Source organism: Apodemus sylvaticus, chromosome 17, assembly GCF_947179515.1.
Source record: "Apodemus sylvaticus chromosome 17, mApoSyl1.1, whole genome shotgun sequence".
Lineage (NCBI taxonomy): Eukaryota > Metazoa > Chordata > Mammalia > Rodentia > Muridae > Apodemus > Apodemus sylvaticus.
In genome coordinates this window covers 9,618,091-9,642,237 of record NC_067488.1, presented here as the reverse complement: position 1 = coordinate 9,642,237, position 24,147 = coordinate 9,618,091, and the positions used below count along the sequence as shown (strand labels likewise).

The following is a 24,147-nucleotide window of genomic DNA, read 5'->3' as shown; positions in this document are numbered from 1 at the left end:
CAGGACACAGTTTGGGTTGAGAGTTTTGTGGGTGGGTTGGTGTTTTGATTGCTCCATTGGGATTCCTGCCTGGCTACAGGAAGTGACCTCTTCGGGTTCCTTATCCCCAAAGTTTAAGTCACAGCTAAGGTCAACCCCATTGATTTTTGGGTGCCTCCCTTATCCCCAGTCTCTGTCTCATACTGGAGATAACTCCACTTCCTCACCCCTGTCAGTTGTACAGTTGTAGATAGGAGCATGTTGTCCTCTGAGAGGCTCAGCCCAGGTGCTGACTCAGACAAAAACAGATACCCACAGCCAAACAGTGGAGGGATCTTGGGAACTCTTAAGGAAGGATAGGAGGAAGGATTGCATCCCATAAGGGGATAAGAACTCCACAGGAAGACCAACAGAGTCAACAAACCTCAAACTCTGGGGCTCTCAGAGTCTGAACCACTAACCAAAAAACATAGACTTGACCAAAGTCTCCTCACACATATGAAGCAGATGTGGGGCCTGGTCTTCATGTGGGTCCTAAACAACTACAGCAAAGGCTATCACCAAAGCTGTTGCCTATACATGGGATCTGTTCTTGTAGCTGGGCTTCCTTTTCTGGTCTCACGGAGACTAGAAGTGCTAGGGTGGGGGATACCTGGAGTCCCCCTACCTACCCAGAAGAGAAGGGGAAAGGGGGATGACAGAAGGATTGTGGGAGGCAGTGACTGGGAGGGAGGCAGTGAGTGGAATGCAAAGTCAATAAGTAAAAAAATAAAATTAAATAAATGAAAAAAACAAAACCCCACACTGGAGAATCTTAGAGATGCTGAAGAATGTAGACTGGGTGAAAGGGTGGCTTCCCTCTGTCAACCCAGAGATCTACATAGATACCACAGGAAAAAGTAAGCTGTCTTTTGAAATGGCCACATTTCTTTCTAGAATGCTCCTCATTCCTCATATGCTTCTAGTCCTATTTTGCTGAAAAGGACATCATCCTTTTCTCTTCAGTTGTTTTTATGACATGTACATGTTTTTTGGTATTTGTGCTGTTGCTGATGAGTTACTATTTGGAAAAGTGTCAGCACATATAAGAGAAAAAAGATTTAAGTATGTAATCTTTAATATTTGTGTTTTGTAGTATTCGTTAATATTTTTAGTTTTAAATAACAAAAAATTGAGCTCCCTCTTTAAAGAAGTTATTGAGCAGAGTAAAACTATAACATATTTAAAATGTTAATTACCATATAGGCTTAAATGTCATAAACTTAATAAAACTTGAAAGCTGTAAATAAAATAGCTGTAAATAAAATGATTTCATGTGATTCTTGAAATTATGCAGTGTTGTTTATCTAATACCTAAGCAAAAGTGTGCCACAACACTAGTGCAAAAGCGTGCCACAATACTAGTACAAAAGTAGGCAACAACACTAGTGTAAAAGTGTGTTACAGTAGTGGTACGAAAGTGTGCCACAGCACTAGTACAAAAGTATACAACAACACTAGTGCAAGGGTGCCACAACACTAGTGCAAGTGTGCCACAGCACTAGTGCAAAAGTATGTCACAGAACTAGTGCAAAAGTGTGTCACAGCACTAGTATGTAAGAAACCCTACCAGATCTATCCCCATGCTTACAATATTATAGTGGAAGTTTGAAAAAAATATACTTGCAAAGACCTATGATACTAGGCCAGTTTGGTAGATTTTTTTTTAACATTATATGTATCAGCAAAACAGTAGAAATTAGAATAAAATCCTTACATATTTATCTTAAGTTTAGTAAATGTTTAATCAAAACAAAACTAGAAAATGAACTACTTTTACAATAAAGACTTTCACAGCAAAGATCTCATCAGACAGGTAAAGCAAGCAAAGGAATAAGAACAACAGATTAAGTCCATCAACAGAAATATATAGAAAGGACTGACTTAAAAAAGAAAAGCCACCAAATTCCAATCAAGTCTGTGCCATACGGGGTTATTAAACCAATTAAAAGAACTGATTTGAAAATAAATTTTGAAGGTATCTTTTCCCCCTGGGGCCTAGAGACGGCTGGGTGGGTAAGAATTTTGACTTCATAAGTACGAGAAGCTCAGCTTGCATCCTAACGCTCACAGAACTGTGTGGCCGCCTATGTGTGTGCCTGTTACCCCAGTCCTGTATGTGTTGAGACACGAGATAGGGCTTACTGGGCATCGATCTAGCTTTAGGTTGACAGAGAGAGTCTGTTTCAACAGAGTCAGGTACAGAGTGATAGGCCTGGATACCTGACACCCTCCTCTGGCACCTTGACAAGAACAATCACCTTCACCTCATCCTCAGCTTTATAAAAACCAAAGGGTTTTTAGTGGAGACATGAGTAATGTCTTTCTTTAGAATGGCTTGTTTCTAGCAATTAAAATATAAAGGAGGAACATGTGGCATTGTTATATAGCTCTGACTGGGATTGTTTGGTTTTTCATCAACTCTGGCAACTCCTTTTCTCTTTTGAAATAGCAAGTCCTTCAATATTAAAGCCACAAGTCCATTTCAAATCTGAGTGAGAAGAGGCTTTCAACTTTTCAACAATTCTGAATGTACACAGGGAGTCAGAGCTTGTTTGCCTGTCTATAAGAAGACATCCATTTTGAAACCTTTTGAAGTGAGCCTTCATTTATGTATGGCCACCAAAGCCGAAATATGTGTAGCATCAAGCACAGCTTAAGAACTTCATGAAACTAAGTAAAATGAGAAGAGCTATATAGAAACTAGCTGTTGCTATCAATTAAACAGCTTACAGCAAATACAACTTATCCTCCCTTAGAAGTAATCATCAATTAGAACACAACATAATAGACAATAGAGTGTTTCCGGCTTAGAGGATGGTCAGATCAGAGTGCTCTACCAGCTATCCACTCTGATGGGATTCCGTATTCCTCCACTCTGGATACTGTGCTGGTTTTTCTTCCTGTGATAGTGTGGATGAAAATGGTCCCCATAGATTCATAGGAATTGACATTATTTGAAAGGATTAGGGCTTGTGGCTCTGTTGGAATAGGCTCAGTTTTATTGGAGGAAGTGGGTCACTGGGGTAGGCGTTGAGGTTTCAGAAACTCCAGACGAGTTCACTCTCCCTTCCTGATGCCTGTGCATCTGGATGTAGAACTCTCAGCTACCTTTCTATCACCATGTCTGCCTGCTTGCAACCATGCTTCCTCCCATGATGATAATAAACTAAACCTTTGAACTCTAAGCCAGTACCAGTTAAATGTTTTCCTTTGTAAGAGCTGTCATGGTCATGGTGTTTCTACACACAATAGAAACCCTAACTATGACCATTCCATTTGTTGAAAAGGCAAATTCACTTCCGCTCCAAGGCCTTTCTCAAGACCAACTTAGCTCTTCCGTGATATCCTTTCATGTTGCCTTCTTTGTATCATGAGTTACAACCCTAATGATACCTTCTAGGAGATGCCCCAAATTGTAATTATCTGAGCTAATTACACCTACCTACTGCCTTGGGCAATCACATTACTCTATTATTTTCTTCTCAGCACTTCTTATATAAACATTCTATTATCTTTTTACTTGCTTGTTGATATAAAGACCACCACTAAGCCCTCTTGAGTAGGACCTGAAATGCAGCAGTGAATCACTAAGCTGCTAAGACCATTAGGCTTTGGAGGATAGTGGTGGAATTTCCCGAGTGACCTAAAGAGATGGGGTAAATGATTAGCCGAAAACCTGATTTTCCAAAGAAGTGGGAAATTGCCAGGAAGTGAACACAGGATGTAAATCATACCAAACAGGCCCAGGATAAATGACTCTGCATAGCATTTAGTGTTGGAAGCTACAATTTGCCTAATACCTTAACAAACATAAAAATGTAGAACAGAATTTATTGTTCTGGTTTGCTAGTACCCTGTAGTTTGAATCCTGTGAAGTTCATTTGGGAAACCTGATCTTCACAATAGCCTTTGAGTAAGATGATATTCTACCACAAGTTAATTTAATAGTGCTTCTAGTAATTGATTTCCCTGGAATGTCATTTCAAAACTTTTGAAACAAAATTTAAAAATCTCTCCTAATTGGTTCTATCCGGTAGGGCAGAGTTGTGAGGGAGAAAACATGTGTTTGTCTTTTTCCCCTTCTTTCAGGAATGACTTCTTCCATGTGTCCTTTAACTCCCAGTGTCTGCCTCTCTCCCCAGATTCCAAACTCGGTGTTACAAAGTATGCAGTCTCATTGCCTCCTTATAGCAGTATACAGAGTAATTATATACATGCTTTCATATTATATTTCCCTATTATATTCTACTTTTTTGAGACTGTGTACATTGTTTTATTTTTACTAGGTCAAAAAAAAATCATATCTTCTTTAAAAATAAAATGTGATGGTGACAGATCTTCCTTATGTGTGACTGTTCTGTGCTAGTCAATTGACCCTGGAATTTTCCATTTAACTGCAATGAATGCATATGGAAAAAGACTGACTCCTGGAGGCTGGGGAAATGTAGGTTAGTGGTTGAGTCTGTGACTTACACGTGTTTTTATTACCATTAGTGGAAAAAAAAAATCTGACTGTTTTCCTTCTTGGTCACTAGAGAATCACCACCGTCATGAATCATCTTGTGACTATCTGGACTGGGAAGTTCATGGTCAACTATCTTCTTTAAAGAAAACAAGTGGTCACTTGACAAGTGGTCATCCTTAACCTTTGAAGCAGTGGAACCAAAGACAGAGAAGCTGTGGGGCAGTGGACTGTGAACAGGCCTTGGTTGAGCCAAAGGCTTTGAGGCACGAGACCCTGAAGTGACGGTAGAAGCTTTGTCTGCTCCCAGGCCCGTGTCATGCGGCCACAGCGTTCCATAGATTTGTAGTCATCTGCCATGTCCTTCCACGTGTGGATGAGGCATCCCTAACATCTCAAACGAAGACAATAGGAAAAGAGATGTGACTACAGGTCGCGTAGGTTCATGACGGAGATCTCTATGCTGATGAGGTACCTAGAAGCCTGGAGGACATAACCAATAAGCTTCCTTCCCAGAATTCCTCCCTGCAAAAGGTATTTAATCTCAGGCCCACCCTGAGAAGGGGGTATGGTTTTACACTTTCAACCATAGCAATAAATGGTTTGGAACCATAGGCTGTATTTTTTCATAGAGATTAGCCTTGGGGAGCCATGGAGAAGGCGTTCGCCTATGGCCGCCATTTAGTCTCCCGTAGAAGGTCTCTTTGTGCTCCCAGCCATGATCACAAGCAAGTCAAGCCAAGGACTCTCCCTATGCCTGCAAGGGGCGGAGCGGGGCCCCTCACTCCATTCTCAGCTCTTCCAAGGTCACTGTCCCTTGCCTCAGACTGCTCTTTCCTATCCCAGTGGTGCCTCAGTGCTTCATTATGACCCAGTACCCAGCCAGCTCAGTGTGCGATAAGCACAATCAAACTTTGTCTCCCCTCCCCCAAGCTTCCATGTCCTGTGGCAGAGCGGATGCGGGATCCACAACCCTATAGAAAGCCAGCCAAAATACGTAAAATATTCATCTGTGTTTGAATACAGAACTAGAGATAGCAACAAATGGTTTCTGTCTTAAATATGGTTCCTTGGAAGACAAAACATGACCTATATGAGAAGAAAAAGATCTTGAGAAAGAAGCAAAGAATGATTTCGGCCACCCAGAAGCCCCAAGACTCCCAGGGACTGAATCATCAACCAAGGGCACACATGGTTCCAGCCAAAAATGTGGCAGAGGAAGGCTTTGTTGGGCATCAGTGGGAGGAATGGTCCTTGGTCAGATAAAGGCTCAACAGAGGCCCGAACAAAGGGAAACTGAGGCGGGGAGGAGGGAGTATCTTGGGTGGAGAGGCATATACATGGAAGCAGCGGGAAGGAGGAAGGGGAGGTGTTGGAGGTCTTAGGAGAGGGGGGATATTGGGAAAAGTTTTACCATTGGCAATGTAAATGAAGATGATATTCAATAAAAAAATAAATTAAAACAGAAAGAAAGAAGCAAAGAAATGTGAGGATGGAAGAAAGAAGGTATCTTAAGCAGGTGTTGAAAGGCTTTTGTCTGCAGAAACAATCCAGGAAAGAAGTCCAAATAGTGACTCCAAATGTCCGGTTCCATTCCCATTTCTGCCCACATTTCTTAACATAGCACATTCTGTTCTTCCTTTTGCCTTTTAAAAGTATTTTATCCTTAAAAACATATCCATTAACCAGTTACCTCTTTACAAAATAATCTATGGTAGCACGGGCCTGTTACTTACAGAATTTCAGGTGTGAAAGCAGTGTGATCAGGTACAGCTGACCAGTCAAAACCTTACAGCAAGTAGAAGGTCATTTTGTGCTTCATAGGCCTTCACAGAAAAAAAAATCAGACTAACAAAAGACACCATCAATAGGGCAAAATGGTAGCCTACAGAACAGGAAAAATTTTTCACTAACTCCACAGGACTAATTTCCAAAATACATAAAGAACTCAAGAAACTAGAGATCAACAAATCAAATAATCCAATTTTTAAAAATTGGGGTAGAGATCTAAGCAGAAAATTCCAAACAGGAATTTCAAATGTCCTAGAAGTATTTAATATTCTCCTTAGCTATCAGGGAAATGTAAACCAAAAGCACACTGAAATTTTGTCTTACATTTGTCAGAATGGCTAAGATCAATAAAACGAATAACAGCTCATGCTGGTGAGGAGGTGGAGCAAGAGGGACACTTCTTCCATGGCTGGTGGGAGTGCAAACTTGTATAGTCACTTTGTAAATCAATATGGTGGTGTCTGAGAAACTAGGTAATCGATCTACCTCAAGATACAGCTATATCACTCCTTGGCACATATCCAAAGGATGCTCCATCCTACCACAAGGACACTTACTGAACTATGTTCATAGTAGCTTTATTTGTAATAGCCAGAAACTGGAAACAACCTAGATGTCCCTTAACTGAAAAATGGATAAAGAAAATGTGTTGATTTTATACAATGAGGAATTATTCAGCAGTTAAGAAACAAAAAATAAACATGAAATTTGAAGGCATATGAACAGACCTAAAAAAACAAAGTCATCCTAAATGAGGTAACCGAGACCCAGAAAGACAATCATGGCATATACTCAATTATAGGTGGGTATTAGCCCTTTCTCTTTTAGGATAACCATGCTACAATCCACAACCCCAGGGATGCTAAGCAACATGGAGGGCTCAAGGTAGGAAACATGAATTTCTCCTTGTAAGAGAAATAAAGCAGATACCACAGTTGGACTGGAGGGTGGGAACAGAAGGGATCAGGGTTGGGGGAGGATGAAGGTAGAGAGTACTGGAGACACAACTGGATTGGGGAAGGGCATCACTGGGATGAGCTAGAAACTAGTATAATGCAAACTCCCAGGAATCTAGGAGGATGACTCTAGCTAAAACTTCTGATAATGGAGCCTGAACTGTCCATCTCCTGTACAGTTCTGCGCTACAAACTTAGCCACAAAACCTTTGACTTATAGTTTGCCTTGCCTACAAAATGTGCCTGGGTTAGGGACTCCTGCAGAAGATGGGGAGGAATGGTTATAGGAGCCAGAGGGTCAAGAAAACCCACAGAATCAACCAACCTAGGTTAATGGGGACTCACGGAGATGGAACCAACAACCAGGGAGCCTGCATAGGGCTGCCTTAGGCCCTCTGCACATATGTTACAGCGGTATAGCTTGGTCTTTTGTGTGACTCATAACAGTAGGAGCAGAATCTGTCTCTTACTTGCCTCCTTGGGACCCTTTTCCTCCTACTAGGTTGCTTCTTCCAGCCTGAGTATGAGGGGAGGTATTTAGTCTTATTGCAACTTGATATGCATTGTATGATTTCCATGGGAGTCATACCCTCTTCTGAAGAGAAATGCAGAGGAAGTGACTGAAGGGCGCTGGGGCGAGAGGAGAGGGGAAACTGTGGTCAAGAGAGAATATGTGAGAAGAAAAAAATAGCCTAAAATAAAATAAAATCTAAACAAATCTTGTGTCTTATAGTCACGATAGCAAAAGCATTAATACTCAGCAGTAATATCTTAAGGATTTTAAAGGTACAATACTATTATTTGTTTTAGTCATATTTTCTGTTTTTGAAACCATGAAATTCAGTAAATAAATATAAAAGTAAATATTATAGAATATACACACAAAAATATCCTAACCAGGCTACTTTTGTTGTAGGGTTTTTAAGGACCAAGAAATTTATTTTCCTGTTTACACAACTATGTTCTTTTCTGAGATTCCTTTTTCAGTACACAGTTGTAAGATGACACTCTTCTTTTTTTTAAGATTTATATATTATCATATGTAAGTACGCTGTAGTTGTCTTCAGACACCCCAGAAGAGGGCATCAGATCTCATTAAGATGGTTGTGAGCCATCATGTGGTTGCTGAGATTTGAACTCACGACCTTCAGAAGAGCAGTTGGTACTCTAAACTGCTGAGTCATCTCTCTAGCCCTAAAATGAAACTCTTAAAATTTCAAGAAAAGAATATGAGGTGTAGGTCACCCCTTCCTGCATCATCCACCGTCATGAACACTTAGATGGTATCAGAGAGGAAAGACCTCACAGAATACCCATCAGCAGTGGGGATTATCTTATACCTATAATTGTGCAGGTGCTGGGAGGTACTTGGTTAAAAAAGTGTGTTCCTGTTATTTCAGTTAACATCTTTATGGAACATAGGGGGCCGATCAAATAAAGGTGGGTTTCCTTGACCAAGCAAAACAAAGAACACATGAAGAACATTCATTTTCTCCACCTCCTTCAGTTCTCCCCTGAATGTAAGGAGTAAACAAAATAGTCACAAAGACATCCTAAAGACATCCTACCACTAGAGTATACAACTTGTTTTACGAGTTTCAATAATGTAAAAGTCCTCTGCTAAGAGCACTTATGTTGTTTCTTAAATAGAAGGAACAAAGATGGGAGAGGAACTGGGGAATCTCAGTCTTTTATTTTTAATCCCTAGGAGAGACACTGTGGGCTATGGTTTGCTAACTGAATAACGATAGGTACTCTGAGAGTCTGGCATATGCTTATCACTGAGTTTCAGAATTGACAGTGTGCAGAAATTCTCTGCACATAGACTTCAGAGTTCTCAGTCTTATTTCAAATATGTGATGGATCATATCACTATTAGTGATGATAATTAAACAAGATAATTGTATCCTTATCAGTTTATAATTAATTATAAATTAATTATAATTCTCTTTTCAAGTTAACTTTTTCAACATATGAACATAGTAATCGTTTAATGTTGGTCTTTAAAATTTATTATTTAATCTTTAAAATTGATAATTTAATAATACTTGGTGATTTTAAGTACCCTCATATATATTTCTTCTTCAATATTTTTATTTATCAGTCACAATTGGTGTGCATGTGTGTATGATTTACCAATGTATATTTGTAAATACAAGTGTTTATGTGCATTTGGAGGTCCAAAGACAACTTTATTGAGATGCTACTCTCTTTAAACTCATGCAACCAGACTTGTTTAGTAAGCATTTTATACCTGAGCCCACCCATAGTCTAAAAACCAGTCATGTCTAGTCTTTATTTTGCTTTTATTGTGCTGGAGATCAAACCCAGGGCCTTGCCCTTATTAGGCAAATGAGCCACATCCAAGGCCGTCATTTTTATCATTTTTTTACAGTATCAAAGAAATACTGCAGTTCTTCAGATGGGCCAATGGAGATTTGTATCGCTTAATGTACATTGTTTCCAGAAGCAGAACTCTATGATAGCCTTGGATTTTAGTATCACAGTTGCGTTCCCTTTCCATATCATTATAGTTGAATGTTGTCATTTAAATCCTTAATAATTTTCTTTGAGTTTTTCCAGGATTCCTTTAAGACTTTTGGATTAAACGGAGGTAGAATCAGCATGCAAAGACACTAGGGAGAAGCAGAGGATTAAAGAGAGGCAAAATGGGCCATGGGTAAGCCGCATCTGAGAAAAAAATGAGGTGCTTTTAAAATTTGAGTATACAATATGCAGAATTTAGCATATTGTACAAGTAAAAGACACCCACATGCACATATTTACTGTTATATTTATCAAATTAAAGATGCTTTTCATTGTATGATAAAACACAATGAGAGGGTTTTTTGTTTGTTTTTGTTTTTTGTTTTGGTGCCCAGCACTGTAAAATAATAGTTAAAAAAAAATGCAAGCTTCAGAAGATGTATCCTAGATGTAAGGATATTCAGTGGTAATGATTAAAGAGGAGCATAAAACTTCTCAAAATCAGTGATAAAACAATTTTATCTGCCAATCAATAAGCATTTATTAAGGGACTATAAATAGATACAAGGAAGCATACTGCATAGTGGATGTGAAGATGCTTAAGTGCTGTAGGTATGAAATATTTATCACTATCCTCCAGTCTCAGAGTGATGACAGTGGGTGAGGAAAACAGACTCACTTGTGCAAAAAGATGCCTGTGTGTAACTACCAAGGGACCATGGTTAGGGCCATCCCTAACCATGGATCGATAGGGGCCGCCCAGTTAGGAAAGGGGGAGAAAGGCGGGTTGTGGGAAAAGGGGTGGGGGCTAGAATGGCAGAGAGATACGAGGTGGGTTTAACAGATCCAGGACATTTGATAAAATTTAATTGTGGTCTGAATCCTGTTCATCTCACATCTTTTTATCCCAGAAAACATAAATTCTACTTCACATAAGAAACAGTTTCATATTTTTTTGATAAAATCCAGAGTCATGTCTAAATGTTCCCCTTCTTGTGTATTTTTAAAAGTGTCCATAATTTGATTATCATTAAGATCTGTACTAAGTGAAATTGATTTAAGTATTTGGTACTTCTTAGAAGTACAGCTCTGTTGTGTGTGGTGATTAGCTTCCCCAGCGACTTAAAAGCTCAAGATTTGTGATTAAAATTATAGTTGTTTACCCTGAAAACAATTGCCTAAATATTTTTTCCTGAGGATTTTGCATATATTAGGATTATCACTGAATCTGTGTGATGAGCTAGAAAAAATCAAATTCAGTTGTTTATTTGTAATTAAACACATTCTGTTTTCTGTAATGGGAATTAAATAAATTGTTCTATGATGTGAAATAATTGCATTTTAAATTACCAAAATGAAGAAGAAAAAATATGCAGTCCTTTAGCTGTTCATGATGCCCATCCATTTGTTACTAATTTAAGAGAACTAATAGCCTTTAACACCATTAAATCTCATGACTAAGTGGCAAACTATCATACATTGTGATGTTGACACACAGTTGTTTGTGACTGAGGAAAAACTGGACTAGTTAATAGTAATTACTTCTTTGGAAAGGAAAAATTATAAATAAATCATATTGTAGAGCAATTTCATCTTAAAAGTCAATAATGAATTCCATCAGCTGCATGCCATCAAAGGGGTACAGACATATGCCTTGCCTCTTTTTATATCTGTATTCTTGCCATACTTTAAAAGTGCAGGTTGATCCATCAATGATAATATTATTTTGGTTGGTTTGATCAAAAGTTTAAAGCATAAAAAGGAAGAAGAAATAAAACTCCCAAACCTCCCACTTCTCTGTGGTTACAAGTTAAAGCCATAAATAAAACACAAAAGGAAAAAAAATAAGCCAATTTTTTAAGCAGATTGTCAAGAGATGGTTAATGAATTGTATCACAAGCCTTTGAAAACCAGAATATAGAGTTAATGAAAGTATGATGTCATGTCCTGATCGCTGTCACCATCACATTCAGCATGACTTTTAGTTAGGGAGATACAGAAATTGGATTGACACGGTTTCCCTGTTACTGAATTGAAAAGAAAATCACTAATAACTTCTTACAAATGTCACTGGACATGAGAGGTACCAAGATCATGGCTTGAATCTAGTTTTTTGAGCACTTCCTTATAGAATCCTAATCAGCACCAGTTCTTCCAGCAGTTCACAAGGAAAACACACACATATAAAGGTTTCTTGAAAACACACATTCAACTTAGACGATTTCAATAGGATTTCCTCTGTCCTGGTCTCCCCACCATCCATTAAGCAGCAGCTATAAAACTTCTAATTCCGTTGTCAGCTCACCTAGATTTTTATAATATAAACCCCAGCACGTTCAAATCTGCTTATGTTCCCAGAGCACCTTGGCAGGCACTTCACATACCTTTCCGCGTGCAGAACATCTCTGCAGAACTCCCTCCAGGCCCAGCTCAGCGGCAAAATGCTGCTTTCAAGAAGCTGAGGCTGGGATTTTGGTTTGTATGCTTCCCTGGTAACATAACACTTCCCTTTTGGAGACTGGCCTCTTCTTTGGCCCAGCCCAGTCCCTGGGCTCTGGTAGCAGTATATAAAGCTTCTATTTCTGCTCGCAGGCAGCCTACAGTACCTGCCGTAGGACCGTGGACCTGCTGTCGGCTCACTGAACACTTTGCAGGCAGTGCCAGCACGTTCTGCATGATCTGTTACTAAGCTGACCCTGTAAAAGTCTGTCACGAATTGAGATAAGAAAAGCAGTGTTTAACTTCTGTATGCCTTCTTATCATAAAGCAAATGAAAGGCATGGCTGCCCTTCCTAATTGTACCAGAGAGCCATGGGTTTGATAAGCTGACTGCTAACCACGTTTGTGCTCTGTATCTTGACTACTGTGAACTATGGTTGGAATGCAAGGCTGACTGACACTCACCACTACCCTGGAATCTCCAGTTGCCTCTTCATGAGATCAACAATCTTTTTCATACTATACTTATTTTCTTCTCTATTCAAACCCACACTTTCCATACTGTGGACACTTAATAATTCGGCAAGTGGATAAGAGTAACAACTCTATTTTCTACCCAAATTCTTAATCCCCATCCCCTGTGAGTACTGAACCCAGAGCCTGCCTCCCTCACATTCTCAAGCTTCAGAATCCAGCAGAAGACTTTGATGGCTATCTCTGTCTAGTCTCTGTTGTCATTTCCTGTTTGTCAGAACTTCCTTTGGCAATGCATGGAAACTTAAACAAAATGCGATTCCTATTTTTATTTGGGGTGGGGGGGCTTAAGATCACAAAAGCCATGAGCAGAAAACGGCATCTCAGTAATTACAGATTCTTGAGTCCAAGCACGATTGGAAGCTTGGACTGGCAGCATTCAGATGAATTGCAGAGATCTACAAGTCATCAAAAACTATGCGCATACTTAATAAACGATGAAACAAAAATGACACAATGAAATGGAGCCCATGTTTCCAGCAGTTTACATCTTCAGTGCTCCATGTCAGATCTTACATGCCACACACAGATGATGGCCCTTGTCGATGACGATACAAAAACTCTGTAGCAAGCTGGCTGTCAACTGGAAAAAGATGAGTCACTGTTTTAGAGGGAGTTGGTGCATTGGCAATATGAAGTGTCCTGTCTTCTGTGTTTGAGGGAGGTACATTTGGATCCCTTTCAAGAGCTGCTGCAACATTCCAAGTAATTGCTAGTAAATGAATAAGGTAACCTACAGGAAAATTGTAGTTTAACGCCTGGCACTCTACTGGAGTGAGTGTTTAATAAATGTCAAACTCCATTCTCTTCCTTAACGCCATTACTGGTCTATTATACTTCTAGGCACCATTTTGTTACCTTCAAGTGATGCTAATATCAGTGTCTTCACATGAGTTTTATCATTTAAAAATATTTTCTTGTTAACTATACAATCATCCTGGGAGATGCTGCCTATTCTTAAAATTTTGCTGAGTTTGTTACTCACAGAAAAACCATGTCATAATAGGGTTTTTTTTTTTTTTTTTTTTTTTTTTTTGGTGAAGCTAGATGGTTTTCCTTGCAGCCTTACATGACAAGCAAATGGGGAAGACAATGGTATTCTGAAGATGTCGCTGTGTTCAACCTCAAACCGTTCATCATGCTTGCAGACTCCCAAGAAGCCATAATAGCAGGTAGCAAGTGAGAAGGAGTCATCTCCTTTATAAAGCAAGATTTATTATAGAAAAAAACACATGAAAAACATATAACGTAAGCCAATATGAGCTTTTTATATACTTAAATTTCACATAATAGCAGATATTATTACAATCTGCTTCAAGATTAAAGATGAATAAAAACTATGAAACTATCCATATACATTCACACATACCTATATAAAACACAATCATTCATTGGTTATAACTGATTATATTGTAGGCACCCATATAGTTAAATATCTTTATTTATTATCTACATACAAGTCAAATCAATATGAGTATTTCCAAATATTTTGTCATTTGCTCATAATTTGTTTTTATTAAAATTCAAAAAAAATAGACTTAAGTCACTGGTCCCCTCAGATTAAGTTTAGAAGAAAGATTTTACAACAGCAAGTCAATCATTTAGCTTGCTTAGAAATGGCCATTAGTGTAGTGTCTGATGAATATTGACTGCCCATTGCTTTTGGGTAAAGGCTGCCAAGAAGCTCTGATTTATAAATGTTTCAATGTTGTGGTCAGAAATGCTGTTAATTACATCTATACTCAAAGTTTGTTGGTTGGTTTACATGGTTTATATTCTTACATTTGTTTTAAGACCATGCACACTAAGTAATCTTTAATAATGTAGTGTTCAGTGTCTAAGTTTGTTGGTTTATTTCTTTATAGTGCTTTATAGTACTGGAGACATACATGTACAGGACTTTGTACATGCTAGGCAAGTGTTCTGACCACTGAGCTGCATCCACAGTCTTTTGAGACAGTATCTCACCAAACAGCCTATAGTGGGTTTGAACCCGTGATCATTCACTCTCTTTCCTTAGTGCTGGAATAGTACGTGTGCACCATCAAACCTGGCTTTTATTTTTATGAGATCCATAAATATGACTAAATATATCTGCTTTTATTTATTTATTTATTTATTCATTCATTCATTCATTCATTGTTACTGCTTTCTTTAATTTAAAGCTGCTTTAGATACACCTTTCACCAAAAGAAAATGTATGGTAGAAAAAATAGTTTTTTTTTTTGAAGATGCCGTAAATTGGAGTTAGAAATAAGTTCCTTAATTAGAGATGTTATTTATTGATAGTATAATTATAAATATACATTTAACCTGAGATGTGTGTTTTCTTTGCAGTGTGCATTCATTACAGATGTGCTCTGTAGGCATCTTCCCTCAGGGCAATACTGATCTGCTAAAAAATGTGGGAAAATGATGGGGACAAATGGTATCAGTTCTGAAGGGAAGTGTCCAGAGGCACTTATACCATAAAGGAATCTTGTCTCTTTCACACAGTTTTCCTATGTGATAAAGTTTAATTAGCAAGATTTAATTTTATTCTGGGAGCAGAGATAGTAGTTGAGAGTAACTCTTAAAATGTCTGAAATGTGTATAGTGGCATTTCTCATTTTTCTGGCATTTATTGGGCATGCATATCAAATGTGTTTGGGTGCTAGAGTGCATAGATATCTCGTAAAAAGCCCTATATGCTTTGCACATATAAAAGATACCCTGATAACATACCCAGACCAAGTACTATGCTATAAAATTTAGTGTTGTTTAATAAGCAACTAAACATTACAACAGCACATCACAGGCTTACTGGGGTGACCCAGCCACTGGAGAATGCAGACTGAATTTCTTTCTCTCTTTTTTTCCCTTGTGGGAATATTTTGTGACTAAAGGCAAAAAGTTCCTTAAAAGTTCTGTGGTTTCCCCTTGTGAGAAATGTCTCATGTTGCACACAGGGTGTATTTACCGTTCTTTGTTCCTGTTAAGCTTCTTGCTGACCCTGCTTTCCCCAGGCAGTATAGACCTGTGCTTTTCTGAATGCTGGCATTGCAAATCCATGCACAGTAAAGATCTCAGAAACATTCAGTTTGGGATCAAGACTGTGGAATACCTGACCCATTTTCTTCTCAATTTTGTCACCAGTGAAAATAGGATTGCAATATTTTCTACCACAAAATGTTGTGACTATTGAGTAAATTTAACATGCATAAGATAAAGTAGGGTTTGCCATGTCATAAACTTTCATGATTACTTTCATGAGGAGAAACATAAAAGGATATATAGGCTTCTGAAAAGCTGGCCAAAGCTTTGGTATGACATTGCTTACTGTCACCAAGGTCTGCATTATGCCATGTACTCAAGGGCATGAATGTATAAAGAAAATCTGATAAATAAACAACTAGTTTGCCCAATAAGAAAATTACCAAAATTATGCCATTTGCAGGAAAACAGATGAAGTTGAATATCATCATGTTAAACTAAGTAAGCCAGACTCAGGAAGTTTAGCATCTCTTGTTTTCATCCGTGATGAATTTAGAGGGAACAAGGAGCATGAATGTAAACGATGAACTCTGTGGAACACGGAAGGGCAAAGGCAGGGTGGAGAGGAAGAATGGAGAGGGCCACAGAAGGGCTGAAGTAGTCACAGTCTATTTTATGCATGGATGAAACCATCCCAATAAAAACATGATTTTGCACAGTTATTATTACCTAATTTAAGAAATAATTTTAAGGTTAAAAGCATAACTCTGCTGTGGTACTGCAGATTACTGTGACAGGGTAAGTAGTGGAGAAGTGTAGATGCAGAAATAGGCAAACCAAGCAGCCTAGCAGCAGAGGGAGTTGTGTTGGATGGCACGTTCATCTGACAGAAAGGGACAGCCTCCTAACCAAATACAAAGCAGACACCAGAGACAGAAAATCTCCTGCCTGTGCGTTGTATCTTCCATCTTGTTCTCAAAAATAGGAAAATTGTCAATAGTAGCAGTGAATGGGTAGGATTTAATCAAGATATTAAAGAGAATATATGATCTTATAATTTACCCACTAGACCTAGATCTTTCTAAGTATATTCCACAGATTTTAAAAATAATTTTTCCTCATTCTGTCCAGGTGGGACATTCACAGAATAGTGGGGTTAATTTATGATAGCTGTCAGCTTTTCATAATTACAGCCATCTTTATTTAGAAATCAGTTCACAGTTTTAAAAGCTGGCAAAGATAATATGCATGTTATACATCTCAGGTTGTTTATGTAATATGAACTTCAGAAAATTATAATTGGCTGTTATACTGTTCAGATATAAGTCATGTACTAATGCATAAAATAATCATTTCTACTTTATTAAATCAAAATAAATTTTGTGAAATCTTTTTCCAAATGATCCTGAAATTCTTTCTGTTAAAAATGGTCCTTTTAGAGGGGCAGTCGCAGAGATGTGCCCCGTTTTACTGAACTATTGTCTACTGATGGATTTTTAAAAAATATTTTAGATTTAATTTTATTAATTTATTTTTCTTTACATTTACAAATATTTTTCTTGTTGAATCCTCTGGAGCTAGGGTTATAGGCGGTTGTGAGCCATGATGTCAGTTCTGAGAATTGAATGTGGGTCTTCGACAAGAGCAGCCAGTGCTTGTAACCACTGAGCCATCTCTTCTGTCCCATACAGATGGATTCTCATTGAGGGACAGTTTATTGTTCAGGGATGGACCTACTGAGGCGCCTATGAAGCTCCAGTTGACAGTTCCAAGCCCTGGCCACACAGATGGTCCTGGTTAAACTCGGTGGATTGCAAGACAAACAACTCAGCAAAAGTTTAAAAAGTCCATTTTTAATACCGATCTAAATAGCTTCTGCAACAGAAACTGGAGAAAATGGTATTCCAAATATTGTCTGCCATGTCAAGGTAAGTCTTGCTAGTATCATGTTCTTAACAGTATAGACATGTTTTATGGTCAACGTTTTGAAAACAAAAATGTTCTTTGTGCTTACTTTAGAGAATTCAAAATGCACGCATGAATTCAGGGTGCGTGTGTGTGGGGGGGTAAGCCTCAGAGAGTGGTAAATGAGTTTAGTGTTTGGTTAAATATTAATATCAAGAGTGAAGACTTTTGTTTTGGAGACAGAGTCTTTCTTCTTAGCCTAGGCTGGCCCTGAATTCACTGAAGTGCTTGTACCTCAGGCTCCCAAGTGCGGAACTAGAGGTTTCAACGACCACTGTGAAGACTGTTATAAATTGTATGGATTTTAATGTGTTGCCGTATACAACCCCACTGCACTGGGATTATGTTGTTTGTATACCTTGTGTTCATTACATTTTATTTATTTACCTGAGGCCTAGGGCCTCGGGCATGGGTCTCCCATCATAAGCTGCCTTCACATCTCCTATTTTTTCCGTTTTTACCATACAGAATATATACAAGGCAGACATTTACATTAGCTCTATTTTGAACATGTGTCTGGAAATGGTGAGAAACACAATATCATTGTATTATTTTTTTAGACCATTTGTTATACTTTCCAACAACAAACAACAACAACAAAAAATCTCTGTTGGAGTTCAAAGACAAAGAACTCTCTCCATCATCACCTAAAGGCTGGGAAAGAATCACACTGTTTCTCATCTCAGGAAGGAATAGGAATAGGGCTGGGAAACATCAGAGAGAAGAGAGATGTCAAAGCTGTCCTTATCACTGGTTTGCGAGTGACCAAAGCTTTGATCTACTGGCCGCTGTATTCCCGACATTGGTTGTTTCTGGTATTCTGGGCTCTGTTCCCAATCTTTTGGGCAACAGTATTGCACTAGGGAGTCTGTTTCTATTTGCCTCTGTCCCCAATGTTCTTTCCTTCTCACTAACTGCAGTTCAGTGTGTTGTCTTTATTTACACGGAATATCTTTAGGACAATTGAAATTAATACCAAGACTTCATTAGAGCCAACAGACTGAAATGTCTGTTTAAGAGAACAGGTTCTGCCCCATAGAGCTCCTCACCAGTGCCTTTTTGCTAATCCCTGCAGGCTTGTTTATTATTCCTTTACTATTACTAGGAACAAGCTAAGCATGTTCCCAGCTGGCTTTTGCATTGCAGCTCCTATACTTCTAGAATGTTCTTCCACCCAGTCAATGGCCTGACCTTGCCTCAGCATCTTACCTAAGTCCCTGACTGCATGCATGCTCTTTGATCAGAGAGCTCTTCTGACTACTGATGTGTATTGGAAAGCACCTTTGGTATGTTTCTTCAAAACACTTACTACAAAGTGATGCATATTAATTTATGAATAGTTAACTTTGCTAAAATTTAAGCACGGAAATGTTTAACAGTCCCTGCACCCAAACCAATAGTGTCAGATAGCAAAGCATACCTGTTTAATGATCCAAACAGATGTAGCTAGCCATTCAACAGATATTCAACAAATATTTATAGAAAAATTGAACTGAGTGAAAGCACAAGTGATATATACCAGATTAATCAATATACAAATAATAATGTTATTATATTTTAAATGTCCTTCTAAACTAATCATACTTTGGATAACATGAGTTACAGGATACTATCTAAATTTTGATTTAAGAATAAAGTAAATGGGAATATATTATTGAAATATTAGTTTTTATGGGGGTGGGGTGTCATGGAGAAAGTGCTTAAAGCAAAATGTCCAACTCGAGATGAAGTTCACTGTCGCTTCGAGGGGACAGGAAAGAGGAGATGACATTCTAGGAAACAAGTGACTTCATATAGCTTGTAAATTAGTTTTGACAATTTTGATTTTAATCTCAGAGCCACAGGAATACAATTAGAATTTTAAGCAGAGCATTAATGGAATCAGATTTGACCTTTAGAAATTAGTCATAAGTCATGCAATGGATTACAAAGAGATACACCCTGAACATAGGAGACCACTTCTGAGCTGATGTTGTAACCTGTGTGCTCTGGGTATGAAGTAGAATCATGGCAGCAGGAATTAAGAGAGGTGGATTAATTCATAGCCTGCATTAATTTTTCAGAGTAAGGTGTATTGTTTTCAGCTCCCCCAATTGTATATATACCCCAAATTCATGAATTATACTAATTACTTAACTATTTGAATTTTTCTTCCTATGATAAACATAACAAGGTTTGGAGGAAGATTTTCCATTTTATTTTATATTAAAAAGGCCATTTCTTTCCCATCTATATAGAAAGCACAAGGACAAGGATACTGTGTAAGTACGTTCCCCAATGGACACTTGAATTGCTGCTCTGTCAGGAGCAGGAAAACATAAGATCTAGAAATTGGTTGTCGTATTAAGACCATGTTATTATACTATTTAAGTTGCACTTTGCTCTCTTGTTTGATTGCTACTTTGTTTTGTTTGTTCTCCCCTGTGGCAGGGGTGAGGGAGGATAGAGACAGGGTTTCTCTATGTAGTCCTGGCTGTCCTGGAGCCTACTCTGTATGGACTCAAACTCAGAGAGATCTGCCTGCCTATGCCTCCCTAGGCCTGGGATTAAAGGAGTTTTTTCTCTCCCACTTCCTTTACCCCTCCCCCTTTCCCTCCCTGTTCCCCTCCCTCCTCCCCTTCTCTCTCCTTAAGTACAGTCAAATAAACAAAGGATGAGGTAGAGTATTAGAATAAGGCACAAAGTCAACTCGACCAAATAGTATTTAGAATTCAGATTTCTACTAAGGACATGCAGGATATAAAGCATTGTCACAAGTGAATTTGTGGTCTTGCAGCAAGGAGTTTAGAGGACACAGCATTCCCAATTTACAAGAACCAGAGAGGCATAATGGGAAGCTTTGGTTACTGGGAGCCTTCTGCACTCTCCAGTGAAGCTGCTAAACTGGTTCTGTTTCCTTTGTGGGTGTTTTGTTCAAAGAAGAAAAGCAAGTTTTGGCCTGCCACTGGTTACACTAAGGGTTGATCTTTAATGAAAAAGGAATGGATTTGTCAGGATTGTTTTCCTTCTGCGAGGATCCTAATTTAGTTGGGGTTTTTTTTTTGGTTTTTGGTTTTTTTGTTTGTTTGTTTTTTGTTTTTGTTTTTGTTTTTGGCTCAAAGCCATGCACACCTGAAAAATTTCTTACTTCTTCTTCGAAGCTTTGAGACATGTACCTGGATTAATCTGCATGGCCACCTTCAAGGAAGATGTTTCTCCAGTGATCAAAACAGTACACATTGCAGTTTTTAGATGCCCACAGAAACCGCCACCAACATGAAGAAGAATACATCTGTCATTAGGTCTCTGAGAGATCTGTCACAGAATCCATGAACTCCAGCAAGAAAGAGATGCATGCCTTAAAACCAGACTTGAATGATAGACTCCCAGAGGCTAGGTAAACAATAGGGGCTTTGACATCCGTTGAATCTGAGACTGAATTCTCCCTGCTACAGTTACCTCATTGCTTTTGCTGGACATTATAAAGTTCTCTGTGCCCCAGTTGCATCTAGAGTAAAAAAGAGAGAGAGAGAGAAATAATATCTACCCACTAAGGTATTAAATTAGGATTGAAGGAGACAATATATGCAGAATATCTAAACACAGGGGCTGGCATATGGTGGGTGCTTGAAATAGCTCCTGGTGCCCTTTAACATACTAACAAGGGCTGATGCAACACAAGACAGAAGAGAGACTGAAGGGAGAATAAAGGGAAAGAAGAGAACTGAGGCTTCTTCAGGGTGCTGGCACAGTCAGTGGAGGAAGGAAAGCAGGAGACAGAAGGCTACTTCTGTAGGCGGAAGGTGCCTCCATGTTTGCATGCATGAGCAAACTGCCAAGGTCCTTTCTGGAACATGTCCATCTCAGGAGACACTTCTTCCATCTGACATGGACACTTTTACAAACAGCTGCCTGAGCACAAATGCAGGAAGCCTATGTAACAAGGAAGGAAAGTGTCACAACACGGGAACATCATCAGGGAAGAGCAGAAAGTACAAGTAGAATGCGACTCCAAACGTTCACATGCATGGGAGCAAACAGTTGTGCTTCTCTCACAACAGACGAGATGGTGTGAGTGAAAGACATGTATTCAAAGTCTGGAGATGGGTTCAAATACATGTGGAAAACACTGGGGAGAGCTGCGGGCCTCAGAGCTGGATGTATGAGACTTTAACTTTGACAGAGGAGCAAGCCCTCAACTTCTGTGTGTACTGAAGGTGTTAGTGTGGAGGTAAAGTGTCCTTGAGAAAGAAAAGGCATGTAACGAGGGGAAGGGGCAGCAGCTTCAGAGCACAGGGCCCGAGGTTAGATATGACAACAGTGTTGCTCTTTTCTTCTCCCAGGTTTCTAGGCAGAGTGCCCAAACTAGTGTTTGTACAAGGTGTTGAAACTCAGTGACCTGGGGCTTCCGGCTCATTTAGTTTCTGGAACACTGGTCAGTTGGCATCCTCTTACCTAAATATTACAAGGCATGCAGGGAAGGACTCTTCCTCCACAGCAAAGGGCAGCAAGCTTTGAGTGGTTTCCAAGAGGCTGGTATTCTGATATTGTTGGCAGAATGATGACCTCTAAAGGTGTCTTTATACTGCTTGCAGTAACCTATGGATGTCACCACATGATGGAGGACTAATTAATGTCTTTCCAGATGAGATGTTTGCTAGTTCGCTGCTTGTGTGTGTGTGTGTGTGTGTAGCATGCCTGTGGGTCTACTGTAATCACAAGAGTCCCTTCTAGTGGCAAGGAAGGCAGGAAGGATGGAGTCAAAGGGATGCGACATGAGAAACTTTGAAGACAGTTTGAGACCATGAACTATAAAATACTCATGTGTTTTAGAAACCTGAAGAAGTAAGAAAGTAGATTCCTGCCTAGAGCGTCCAGAAAAGAAAGCCTTCATGAAACCACATCTTTAGTCTAGAAATATGGAACTGAACTTCCCACTACTGGGAATTTAGATTTGTGTCATTTAAGCTAATAACTTTTTGCTAATATACTGTAAATACAATAGGAATTAAGTATAACTGCTAAATACATGTCATATACAAGGCTGTACAAAGTATTATCATCATTTTATAGAAAATAAATTGGGGACATAAAGAAATCATACCTAGTCTGATATAAACAAACAAAACTTAAACATTTAAAAATTCATATTTTCCCTCCCCTCTTCCTCTTTTGTTCCTTCCCTTTCATTTCTTCTCCTCTCCTACCTTTACCCCGACCTCATGCTAGGCATCAAACCCACGATCCTGATATGTTAGGCTAGAGTTAGACCACTGAGCAATATTGCCAGCCTTGACCAAACTGGTTTCCCCTCCAAATTCCCACAAAGTATTTACACAAGTACCCAAGCCATCATCGTTCATATAAAACTACAATATAGCTGCTATCTAAAGATATGGCATCATACTGCAAGATGTCATGTCATGTCATCAGAAATGGTTATGATAAAGACTCAGGAAAATAGAATGATTGCATGCTTATTAGCAAGACTTGTTAGCAAGACTTGTTTTTATTGCTTGACTTCTGTTGTTTTTATTTTCTTACTATCAAAGAGGAAAACTGTCTGTTGACAACTGTCTTTTTTTTTTTTGAAACTTTGTGCTTATCTTCTCTCAAACTAAGTAATCAGGAGGCATTCTGTGTAGAGTTTATAGGAAGACTTTTACTTTTACCATTTAACACTATTTCTGCAGTCAGTGAAAAGGCTTATAAAGTGAGATACTCGTTAAGTCGGAGGAGAGTCGAGTTTCATCCCTGGAACCCACACGGTGGAAGGAAAGACCTGACTCTGACAAGTTATTCTGTGACCTCCACAATGCCTATAGGATACTCAACTAGGCATATGCGTAAGTAAGTAAGTAAGTAAGTAAGTAAGTAAGTAAGTAAGTAAGTAAATGGAAACTGCAAATAAACAAAAACTCATTTCTGTCTTGACTTCTATACCATACGAAGTGTTTGGCTTAACAAGGTAAGTGTATAGGCTGAGTCTTGTTGCACAAGAAAACATTATCTGACTAAATATAAATGAGCCCCAGAAACCAAATTACTAATACAAGATGCTAACCATGTTCTTTCTGTCTTATGTTTGACTGTTATGATAAGTAAATTGTTTTTTGAAAAAAAATTAGGTTATGTTTTTCATTACAAAGGTTTCATTTCATTAATTTCATTTCGTGATTTTTTATAGCAGACTCCCCAAAGCTTGCTTGTCATAGCAGAATACTTTTATCATACATCTTTGGGACAAAAGTAAAAATTTGCCTTAGGAAAAATTGACAGTCCCAGTGCCTTGCCTCATTGAATTTGTAAGGCTTCACAAATCAAAGGTCATTTAACCCAAGCACTAACAACCATCAGATATGGAAATCTGCCCAGGACAAATAACATCCCATGTTAACTCAATCCCTTTGTAAAAAGATATGTGCAGATCTCTGTACCCACAGAAGCACAGGTTCTTACAAACATACTCACATGCTCTAAAACATAAGGAGTCAGCTAACATCATTTCTGAAATGCTTCCTTCTTGGTAGAAGTTTCAAC

General features: G+C 38.7%; 1 protein-coding gene across 3 annotated transcripts in view; it reads right to left on the bottom strand.

The window, feature by feature from the left end:
* Positions 1–24,147, bottom strand: part of Oxr1 (oxidation resistance 1) — a 409,810-nt gene that overhangs the window by 96,773 nt on the left and 288,890 nt on the right. Inside the window, exon 1 of one of the 3 annotated variants that reach the window (XM_052160410.1) lies at positions 12,102–12,166. The exons of the other annotated variants lie outside the window; for them this stretch is intronic. Within the exon in view, the coding sequence (XP_052016370.1) occupies positions 12,102–12,120 (19 nt within the window). The 5' untranslated portion in view covers positions 12,121–12,166. Of the gene's footprint in view, positions 1–12,101; positions 12,167–24,147 lie in introns of those variants that run through there. 3 annotated transcript variants of the gene reach the window in all.